This window comes from Cyprinodon tularosa, unplaced genomic scaffold, assembly GCF_016077235.1.
Source record: "Cyprinodon tularosa strain WSP-4 unplaced genomic scaffold, ASM1607723v1 ctg411, whole genome shotgun sequence".
NCBI classification, from domain to species: Eukaryota; Metazoa; Chordata; class Actinopteri; order Cyprinodontiformes; family Cyprinodontidae; genus Cyprinodon; species Cyprinodon tularosa.
Window position 1 is genome coordinate 159,779 of NW_024039132.1, and position 11,760 is coordinate 171,538.

Here is an 11,760-nt window from a genome sequence, read left to right on the forward strand (position 1 = left end):
CAATATCTTCAATTTCTAAGTCAAATTCTCTTTCCCATTTTCCCTTCACATAGTTAGTTGTATGTTTATTAAGGTTTATTAGGGCTTTGTATAATGCCGTTATTATTCTAATATTACTGTCTTTGTATGCTTTAATTATAATTTGGACCACTTCGCTCTCTTCCACGGAGGGCCTCGTTTGTATTTCCTTTTTGTAATAGTCTCTCATTTGGAGATATCTGAAAAATTCATGTTTATCAAATTGATATTTATGTGCCAGAGTTTGGAAACTCTCCAGCCTCCCATTGTTTTCCAGAACACACCAAGCTGTAACTGCCTTAGTTGCCCAGTATCTATAATTTTGGTCGATTTTTAGCGGGTGTAAATTTGCCATCATACGCTACCCATTTTAGTTTTGTTGTATGTTTTTGGATTTTATGCAGACGCACTATTCTAAACCAGATATTAAACGTATGTTTAGTTATCAAGTCTAAGTGTGGCTTAATTTTAAAATGGTCCCGGTGCAAAGTTTACGCAGAAACGCGAGTCTGCATCTTCCTTTGTTGGTTCATAAAATTCTGCCAAGCGCTCTGCTAAAGTGGAATCAAAAATACCATCAGAAGAGTCTGAGTGGAGCAGACTGGTTCTAGCAGCAGACATGCTGCTCTGTCAGACTGTTGGTCGGAATAAGTGCTGTAAAACCTGATATTATCCAATGAAAAGTGTCGTTATCAACTGAATGTGAACATGAGCTTAGTGTCGCTCATGATTCTCAGAGTGAATGTCGCTCTTATTCACGTTCATTATTTCAAAACTGATCCGTTCACTAAAAATAGGAAATTATTCATTGAACGATTTCATGCATGACACTGGTCATAAGAAGGGCTCCTAATACTGACCTGTGAACTGGAGGAGTCAGCTTTCACCTAAACATCAAACAGAATAAACATTTATTATTTCTTTAAATTTTCTTTTACATGTTTTCATTTTGAAATCTCTATAAATGCTGAAATTCTCTACATCAGTGGTTGTCAATCCTTTTCCTCAGGGCCCATTGACCTGTTTATTTAGGTCCCTCCTTGCTGCCCGTCTTAAATAAAACGGCCACCTGCAGCACTGATGAGTCTGTTGCAGCACACCTGCTTCAGATGATTGCAGAGAGACGTCTTAAACATGCAAGGACCAAACAGCGAACCACTTGATGATTAACACCATGAGATCCTCCATAAATGATTCACAAGAGAAGAGCAACACAATAAAACAAGATTCCAGACTTAGCCTACTGGTGAGCTGTTCTGTTTTCAGAAGACGCTGAGCGCCCTTTAGTCCCTTTAGTCATTTTAACAACAATTTAATTACTTATTTTTTTGTGGTTTTTGAAGCGTACGGCGATCTGATCTTTATTTTTTTAAAATCTTTTTCGTATATGACTAAAGAGATGCACGCCCATTGAGGTAGTTTAAAGTCCATTTTTCATTCAAAAAAATAAACGGATAAATGCAAATCTGATGTGTTGTGCATCTTCTTGACTATGGGTTTGCTGGTCTGCAGAGGTATGCTCATTTGACAGAACAACGGCGCTTGATGTGGAGCGTTAGAGGAGCTTAGGGGCCAGTCTGAGATTCAGTCATGGAATCCTCTCCATGCCATGAATTTGTTCTGTCCAGCCACTGAAGCTCAATTGAATTCAGCAGTGAATTGAGTTGTACAGACTGGACTCAGCTGGGTCAGTGGCTGCGCTGTGGCATGGAGGTGACTTGGTGAATCCATCTCCCACCTCTGGTTTTACTACAAACATGTATGCAACATCTTTTAAGCAGCCATAACTCTGCAAGTCAGACACCTAAAGCATTTATTTAGACTTTAAAGTCGTAGGTAAGTTATACTTAAATGTCAAATCATTCTGGCTTAAACATGTATATAAATGTTCTCTTTATCAGACAATATTGTCCCAAAAATTTCTATATTTAAAAAAAATCCTGTCTTAAAATCTGTCCTTTTGCTTTCGTTATCTTCTGCAGGCCAGTTAGTTATATATCAACGGTCATCTATCAATCAAATATTTTCGGTCATATCATCTTGATTCATGTGTCGCAGCTAATATGCGCAAAGGTTGAAATCCGAATCCTTTCCTTTCCCATTGAGTTGCGTCCCAGTGTTCACGGGGATGGACGTCTGTGTCTTCAGCAGGCGTAGAGCTAACAGAACTGGCAGCGTTGCGAGGCAAGGGCTCAAACATGTACGGCTGGAAGCCTTCTACATCAAACCAAGCTTCTGCCGCCCTGGCGTCCTCTTCCACAACATCTTCATCCCCGCTTTCCTCCTCTAAATAAAAAAATGTATGATGGAGGAGACTCATCCACGACCTCCGACACTAAACTCTCCTCCTCTTGCATGTTTCCTCTGTCCATAGCGTTCCTTGACAGTGTCGTTTCTAAGTCACCAATTTAGTGCTACTTGGTCCCTATGGAATTTCCCATTGGGAACCTACTAGCACTAAATGGTTAGTTATTATCCCTGCAGCAGTGTGTCACAGTGAGCTTGACGCAGACATTTATTATTTATGCTAAATTTTGAAGCGTGGTCTGCTCTATACCCTGAGGCTTTAGATGCGGCCGAGGCGGTGAGGAAATGGGGGCAAGTTTGTCCGACAACGGAGGGATATGAGGGCTTAAAATAGCGGGGATCCAGGTGGAAAAAGGGTCCCAGCGTTATCACGCACTTCGCTCTTCTTGCTGGGTCAACTTCACAAGTTGTTGTATTTCAGTCATAAAAACAAAACAAGCCGGCCTCCTGTCTGCAGTCACCTACAGTTTGGGCGAGGTGCAGCAGAGTGTCTACGGAGGGGGAGTAGACGTCTTTTTGTTCACTGCGACACCTACGCAGACCACCTAGTTTCAAAGTATAAATCAGCCTTTAGTTGCTAACTGGTTAGCAAGATGATTCAGACAAACCAGCCAAACATGCTTGTAAACCTTCTGCCACAACAATCCCGCCCCCTTAATAAACGACCAATCACATTCACTTTATTCACTTGTGTAAAGTCGGACACCACTCGGGACAATTTGGAAATGCAAAGGTTGGAACAGCCACTTCCCTATGACTTCAAACTACCTCAACCGGCGCATATCTCTTTAGTCATGTACAAAAAAAAAATAAAAATACTAAGGTCAGATGACCATATGCTTCAAAAAACACCAAAAGGTAAATAATTAAATTGCTTTTTTGTACATGATTAAAGGCTGTTGAGGTAGTACATTTTTTTTTTCAAAACTAAATGGATAAACAGGTTTTGACTATGGGTATGCTGGTTTGACTGGGTATGTTCATCTGACAGAGCACCAGCCTGAAGGGGTGTGGTAGAATAGGTGATAATGTGGACACTTTATGAGAGCAGGAATTTATTGTAAACAAGAACAACAGAAAACATGTTTTAATCTGGTTTCCTCTATAGAAAGTTTTATCCTGGATGCTTTATATTATGAAACACAATCAGCATTTAAACCCAACATGTCAGACTTCTGAAGAAACTTCTTTCTTCTGACAGAGAATGGGACTTCTCCATAAGGACCAGAAAATTGAAGACCAGGCAGATTTTGAGAAGATCTACAAGAATGGTGAAGTTTTCAATATATCCTCCATTTTCCATCATGCATTATTAGGACAATAACATCTCATAATAATAGACAGTCAGACTTCTGTGTTGCTGGCACAGTTTCAAGCATCTGAGGAATGCAGTGGTCAGGGTATCTGTGGGGCCCTGGGTGTCTGGCGCCATGCTGTCCTCAGCCTCTTACATGGCACATATTAAACCTTCCATGTTGCCTTCACGCAGGTCCAACAGAAAACTGGACATTTCATTGAGTATGGGAATTTATCCTAATGTCTCCGCCTCCCTTTGAGTCCCATGATCTTGCTTGCAAAGGTTGTGAGCAGTGACCTTTTCCAACTGTTAGGATTATTCCAGTGAGACGGTAACTTTGGACAAATTGATCCCAAGATGGAAAAAGCAAAGATATGATGTTTAGCTGTAGTTTCATGGAGCTCAGAATTTCAGATTCCTGATCTGGAGCCGCTGAACAGAAGCCTTACCATGTTTATTTCCCCTCCATGGGACTCTGATGTCACAGTTTCTGTAGCTTTTCTGGACTTAATATTTAACTTCAATGAGAGCCTGAAGTTTTGTGAAGACAATTAATTACATTTTTAAGTTTACTAGCATCCCGTTTTATGTTATGCCTTGTTTATAGCTGTGCACATGCAGGGAAAGAGGGCTGTAGAGATGGCACATCTGCCAAAATAGTTGATAGCTTGATATTATCAATATAAACAATTAACTATTCAAAGAAACACATAGACGTCAAATCAGTATTCCAAAGAAAGCTTAAAAAAACAATCCACCGGGTATCCACAAAAGCCATCTTGAATATAAGGCTTGGATTGTTTGCCTGGTTGGACCCATTCAACATGGACGTGCTTGATGTCACATGTGCAGAAACGGAGCAGAAGCAAATGCATTCAGGGAAATGGGCTACAGGCTGATATATGCATCGGCGCTGAACTACTCAGGCGTCAGTCTGCTCATCTCACTATGTTTTAGTCATAAAGGGTCAAATAGAAAAGCTGCTTTAGATATTTTTAATAAAAATGTACCTAATGTCTCTTTAATCTGATCTGTCCAATGCTTTTTGGTTTACTGACGCATATAATGTATTTGCTTTGTCTCTGAACTCGTCTGCAGCCTGGGCAGACAATGCTGATGCTTGTGCCAAGCAGTACGCTGGAACTGGTGCCTTAAAAACAGACTTCACCAGGTCAGTATTCTCTTAGTAGAGCTCCTCCTCTGTCTGTTCCTTTCTCCGTTGTTTTCAGATGCAGCTTTTTGTTCCTTTTTATATGTCCTCTTAAATATGTCAGTTGTTCTGTCTGAATGAGCTGACGGTGGGGTGTCAGCCTAACAAGTTTTGGCTGATGGCTTTAGAAAGAATCCATTGATTTCTGTCACACTAGTCTGGGATGCCTCCATTGCTCCTCTGTAGACTGAGGTGGTTTTCAATTCACTTTATTTCTATGGCGCCAATTCACAACACGCCATCTCAAGGCACTTTCCAGTTCACCAGATCATCCAGTCACATTGATTAAAAGTTTTCTGTTTTAGGAAAACCATTTCATTGTATTGACTCAAAGGCAAAGCCTCATACTACGCATGCTTGTAGCGACGGTGGAGAGGAAAAACTCCCTTTGAACAGGAAGAAACCTCCAGCAGAACCAGGCTCAGTGTGAGCGGCCATCTGCTGAGGCCCACTGCGGCTCAAGGAGACAGAAGCAGAGATACAAAAAGCAGCTGTAAAAGGCGGCCCCGTCCAGGAAACACACAGCCAGGCAGACGAGCTCAGAGCCAGCTCCCATGTCAGAGGATGAAGAGAGATCATCCAGTTAGTCACGGTCAGAGAAACAGGACTACACTGAAAAACAGGCCGATCTCCTACATCTTTAAACAAAGGTGTTGATGGCAGCAGCACAGCTGATGTTTCTCTCCAGGATGGAGTCACAGCCAAACAGGAACAGACCAGATGAAGCTACTATGAGAAAAAGCAGAGAGAGCAGAACTTTAGAGATAACTTAAGTTTTTTGGATGAGGTATAACATTCCAGCTAAGGTAGAGCCAAGGACTCTGAGATGCAAGTTTAGGAAGTGAAATATAAGGAAACTGGTCCGGCTTAATGTAAACACTGAGAGACGGCCATATGTGTACAGCTTATATGATGATTGAGGGCAATATCCAAAGACAACTTATTAGGATTTATTTTCATGTTTTACTTTGGTATGTAATGTCCAGTTGTTGCTTTAATAATGTTCTGTGGGTTTTTAACCAACATTCTGTTTTTCAGGACGGGAAAGAGAACTGTTCTGGGTGCCATGATGGATGGCTGGAACTCTGCAATCAGATATTACAAGAACAACTTCTCAGATGGCTTCAGGCAGGTGAGTTCAGACGGTTCTTTGTTTGGGGGATTCATGTTCAGTTACTAAATCCTCATGAAGGCATAGAGTGAGTGAAGCAGCTCTGTTTCCTGCCAGAACTACCTGGTCAGTCACTCCTCTGGAGTAACGGATCAGTTGTGAGTCACGAAATGGGGAAGTTCCTCTCCAGGCTGGAGTTCTGTCGGATGAGCATACCTACAGTCAATACCGATTTATCTCTTCAGTTTTTGTAGGAAAATGAAACTTCAACAGGCATTTATCCCTTTAGTCATGTACATAAAAAGCTATTTAATGACTTACTTTTTGGTGTTTTTTAAGCATATGGTGATCTGACCTTAAATAGTTTTTTTTTTCTTCATGACTAATGGGATACACACCCATTGAGGTAGTTTAAAGTCTATTTTTTGTACAAAACTAATGGGATAAACGCTAATCTGAGGTCTTGTGCATGCGTATTGACTATAGGTATGCTGGTCTGATGGGGTATGCTCATCTGACAGAACACCGGCCCACTCTCAGAAGGTTCTGACTGTGATGAAAGTGATTCTGTGAACATTTTCATGACAGACCAACACTATTCAGCTGCATCCAGGTCTGTGTCTGTGTGCAGGACTCCATAGATCTGTTCCTGGGGAACTACGCTGTGGATGAAGCGGACTGGACCACCCCACTGCAGGACCGCAAAGACTGGAAGTTTTTAACTGTAAGAAATAATCTAGAATAATGCAGCAAGATATTTGAAGCCGTTTTAATTGTGACTCTTCTCTGTTTCTGTTTTTCTAGCTGCCCATCGTCATGGTTGTAGCTTTTTCTATGTGCATCATCTGTCTGCTGATGGCTGGTAAGACGCGTCTGTGAAGCAGAAACTAAAGTTATTATTATTATGATGAAGCTGCATCATCGGGTTGGGTAACGACCAGACCACCTCTCAGAATTAGCTTTAGCTGGGAGACCTGAGGGGTTGATGAAGCCTGAAGTGTCCTGATGGATCATTACTCTCCTTTCTTTTTTAGCTGCTCAGTTCAGCAGTTGTTTTAATTATCTGTCAGGGTTTCCTGTCTCAGATGATATTTGTTCCAGAAAGCATGCAGACAGTTTCCCTCTACTCCATACGTACGTAGACTCAATGGAAATAACTGTGCATTATTTCAGTGTTTTTTCATGGCCACCATAGACTAAGGCAGGAAAGCATCAATTGTTGTGGAGGGTAGGTGGGGTGTGAGCAGAGCCCAGGCGAGCACCCACTGAGGGGTCTGTCACTAGGGAGCTGAACTTTATTCATAATGAGTCCAGAACTTATTTCCAATGACAGCCTAACTTATGCATAATGTACAGCAGCGTAATGCCCATGAAATGATGCACAAACATCATTTTTATGGTCATTACGCTGCATGAGTTAAAGCTGCTCCCCTCAGGTGCAGCGGAGCAGGGATGCACCCAGAGGCGCCCGGTCTGCATAAAAAGATGTCTTTAATCGCGATATTAATGCCCAAATAAAAAGAATAAATAAAAAGAATGTTTGCAGTGGCAGCAGATTCAGCATCATGTCTGCTAGGAAGTATGTTGGTGGTGGGCGTGAACGCAGGGAGGATCCATCACCCTCACCTTCTGGCTCCCCTATGATGGGGATGAAGTCTGGAGGAGAACTGACGGTTTCCTCCTGTGAACCCCCTTTATACCAAAACGCTGCCAATACGGCATTATACAGTAGCTGGAAGGTAGAAACACGTTCAGCGCTCGTCTGGAACACATCAGATACCTTGATATGCATTGGAGAGAAGTTCTGGATAAGTTATGCACAACTTACTCAGAGGTTTAGGATAAGCTAGACGCCACGACTGGCACTCCTGGAACTTTTGGTCCATGTATGGCATATGCTGGCACACGTCGGGAAATTTTGAACATTACTTAAAATTTCCAGACGTGTTCCAGCGTGTTCCATTGTGCTCATTACTTACACAAACCGTACCCAAACTTATCCAGCGTATGTCAGCGTTTTTGCCAGATTTTTCATAGGTCAGGCATACGCTGGTCTAAATCATCGAGGTTTGATAGGAGCTTGAGTTAGAGACTCTTTAGTGTTTGTTTAAATATCTGAAAGAACAAGTTCATTTAAACCAAACAAGACAGTCTTATGCTGTGTTCACATCCAGCATCAAAGTGTCAGATTTAAATTCAAAGTCTAGAGTTCCAGTCTGAGCACTGGGAGCGGCGCATCCGAGTGTTCAACGCTGGAGTTCCCAAAATTGAGTTTTTGTTGCTGGACGCCGGAGATTCAACCAGTCAGAAAGCTGATCCTGGAGTTTTTTGGAGGAGATGGACACTGCCTGCAAGGTGTTATTGCTTCTGCATATGAAAAATAAATATCAAGGAGGTTAAACTCCGAAGGTTTAAAAAAACAAACTTTGGAATAATAGATTATGTAGAAGGAATAGAGAGCCAGCTCTGATCCTTATTGCTGCACTAAAAAACATTTTTGTGAACAATGGGCAAAAAAACGTATAAATACCCAAATTAACTAGAAATGTTAAAACCTGCCGACAAAAAAAAAAATTAAATTTCATATTCTGGCCCTTGCGTTTTTTTTTTTACCTCAAAGTTTAAAAACTTTCTATTCACTTGCAGCTGGGAAATCCCCCACAGGCTGGCCACAGCAGAGAGCTCTCAGCGGGGATTTCCAGTGCTGCCTCCCAGTGTTCTGTCAGACCAGCATACCCATAATTAATACCTGTTTATCTCTTTAGTTTATCCGTTTTATTTAGTATGAAAAATAAACTTTAAACTACCTCAGTGGGCGTGCATTTTTTAAATAGTTTTTTTTGTACTTGACTAAAGGGATACAGGGATAAAGTCTGTTTTTGTACAAAACTAAAGGGATAAACGCAAATCTGACGTCTTGTGGACTATGGGTATGCCGATCTGACAGAACACGCGGTATGCTGGAGGACTGGAGCTCCGAACAACAACTGCATATTTTATTGGGATCATAATCCTGATGAACAGAGGATGGTTGGAGATGGACTTTCTCAATTAAAAACAATTTTTCCAGCTCATAATTGAAATAAAACCAAGCTGCTCTCTAGCTTGCAGCTACAGAGCAGATAAACAACCAGAACCTCAAAGCGTCAAAGACACTTGACCCAGCATCCAAATTTCGATGTTTAGGCGTTTTTGACGCATAAAAAGCTTCTGGCGGGACGCAGCATTACAGAGATGTTCTTGAAGAGGACATTGTCAGACCCTAAAATGTAAATGTAGAAATACTGATTGTTGAGCAGGGGCAGGACTGATGGGTTTGCTGTGTTTTGCAGGCGACACGTGGACTGAGACCTTGGCTTATGTTTTGTTCTGGGGAACAGCCAGCGTTCTGACGGGAGGCCTCATCTTGTTTAACGGCCGGGACTTTGTAGACGCTCCCAAGCTGGTCCAGAAAGAGAAGCTGGACTGAATGTGTGCGTGTGGAAAGCAGCTCGGCCCTGGCGAAGCGAACACGTCGTCCCTCCTCCCCCATCGGCATCAGCAGGCCTGGAGCCTTTATTAGCCAGCGTAGCAGCAAAGGAGGGCGATGGACCAGAACCAACCCAGGTTCAAACGGCAGAGAACCGGGAGCGGCAGCGCTGAGGCCTGCTGCTATCCACACGGCACTCGTTATGGTGGACAGGACTCTGTTCACAGGTTTTAGAATAAAACCACAACTTGTTGACTGTCTTCAGTTAAGAAGAATGATCCTTTGTGTAAAGGACCTTTTTTTCCTCTTTATGGATCATTAATATCTGATGATCAGACTCCTCTACATGTATGTTCATACTGCTCATGTTTTATACTTGCATTTGTCCAATAGTTTCAATATTGTTCAACCTGGTTGAAAGTCTGGAACATTATCTTTTGAAGATTCTCAGAAAAAGCCTTGAACTCAACACTGTTTCTGACATTTTGAATTGAAAAAGGTTCCTGGATGAGAAGAGAAACGTCTTCAAACTTGGAAACAAAGTCCAGTGGATCGTTTTTTAAAACTTTTTTGGAATTATATTTTAGTAGAACAGCACTCGGAAGGCAACTATAGTTCAGTGGGTAAAGCAGCCATCTGGCAATCAGAAGGTTGTTGGTTTAATTCCATATTTCTTTCCCATGTCAGGGGAACAAGATGGAGATCTTGGTTTATTAAATGTCACATATAATGTGAAAGCATCAAAAAATTGCTGTAAAAGCTCAACCAAAACTTTCAGATTCATCTCATCTTAAAGCTGGAAGTATGTAATGGCTAATGTAATGTAAAGTCAGACATCTAAAGAAACCAGTCAGTCTAAGAGATTAAAGTTTAGAACTGAATGCTGATCATTTCTGCAGAGTGGTTGTTTTTCATGCTGTGTTTGAATATAAAATGTTCCTCTTTTCAAGGAGATGCAAAATTTATTTTCATTCTGAAAAAATAAAGACTTTAATCCTATTGGGGAATTATGAAGGTGTGCTTTGCCCGATGGCTGGGAGACATGGCGACTTTGGGAATTTAGGGATCCAAGAGCATTGTGCTGCAAAAAAATTAGCAAAAGATTTCTTGAAATAAGTGCATTTACCCTTAATTTGAGTAGGAAATAATTACATCTGCCAATGGAATCAGCATTTATACCCCTAAAATGAGATAACTGCACTTGAAATGAGAGAATGCAGTTGTTTTTTTATTGTTTTAAATGTAAATTGTATTATTCCATTTAGGGCTGAACAATTAATCGCATTTTCAATATAATCGCGATTTTAAAAAATGCAATTTTCAAATCGCGGATTTGCAATTTTTGGCTATGTAACAATTAGTGAATCAGACGCGTTCTTTAGGTGTCAGTAAAATGTTTAAAGTGAATTTGCCTCCACATGGAAGGGAAGACAGTTGCAGCAGTGAGATAATCTAATTTTATTGTTTTAGAGTTTATATATTCATACATAGCACTAAGTACCAGTTAATCAGTTTAATACATAGACTGGTTTGTTGGTTGCACTTTGGACTTCATGTTCAACAAGGACTGATGTCCAAATCAGTTAAAAGCTGTTCTCTTGAATAATATTCTGATTAATAAAAACATTAAAAGTTCTTGATTTAAATAGTCCTTGTTTACAATTTTCTTTATTTAGAGTCCATTTTTGTTGCTTGTGGTTATGTAGAGAAAAGTTAAAATTAAATTGCAATTTTGGTTGAAATATATCTTAGGCAGAACGCGATCATTAATTAGGACACAGCGTGTCTTTTAGCACCTAATCTGCACAGCGATGAAACAAATTAATTTGTTGTTTGTATATGTTTAAAAAAGACATGATCAATTAAACTGGGGGGGAAAATGCATTAAATCGCAATATAAAGAAAAAAAATTGCAATTAGATTATTTTCCAAAATCGTTCAGCCCTAATTCCATTGGCAAAGTGTCTCACATAACTGCTCAATTTAAGAAAAATGCACTTCTTTTAGGAACAAATGACTTGCTTTACATTTTTTGTTGCAATGTTGACAGTTTATTGTCCTCAAAACAGAGCAGCTCATTGTTTATGGGGTGGTGTCCATTCTGCCATGGTCTGTTACTACTTCAGACTGTTGGACCAAAGGAAGAAAAAATGCTGTTTGTTTGCGTGTCTCAGCTGGAGCACCGTGTCCCTGTGGTTTCTGGGGCCCATTCAGCCTCCACAGCTCATGCTGAACTCTGTCTCTATTTTCCTCTAAAGCACGTGTGAATGTTTCCAGTCACAAACGGATAATCTCACAGATTAATTTCAGGTTTTCTGGGCTGTGCTGAAGGTGACTGAGCCAAAAAA

General features: G+C 40.8%; 1 protein-coding gene across 1 annotated transcript in view; it reads left to right on the forward strand.

Moving 5' to 3' along the window:
- The window catches only part of LOC119792166 (phosphatidylinositol-3-phosphatase SAC1-B-like), a 28,033-nt gene extending 16,273 nt beyond the window's left edge, over positions 1–11,760 (forward strand). Inside the window, exons 15-20 of the mRNA XM_038298665.1 lie at positions 3,527–3,596; positions 4,721–4,793; positions 5,871–5,964; positions 6,575–6,667; positions 6,748–6,805; positions 9,276–11,760. Coding sequence (XP_038154593.1) covers positions 3,527–3,596; positions 4,721–4,793; positions 5,871–5,964; positions 6,575–6,667; positions 6,748–6,805; positions 9,276–9,412 — 525 coding nt within the window. The 3' untranslated portion in view covers positions 9,413–11,760. The remainder of the gene's footprint in view (positions 1–3,526; positions 3,597–4,720; positions 4,794–5,870; positions 5,965–6,574; positions 6,668–6,747; positions 6,806–9,275) is intronic.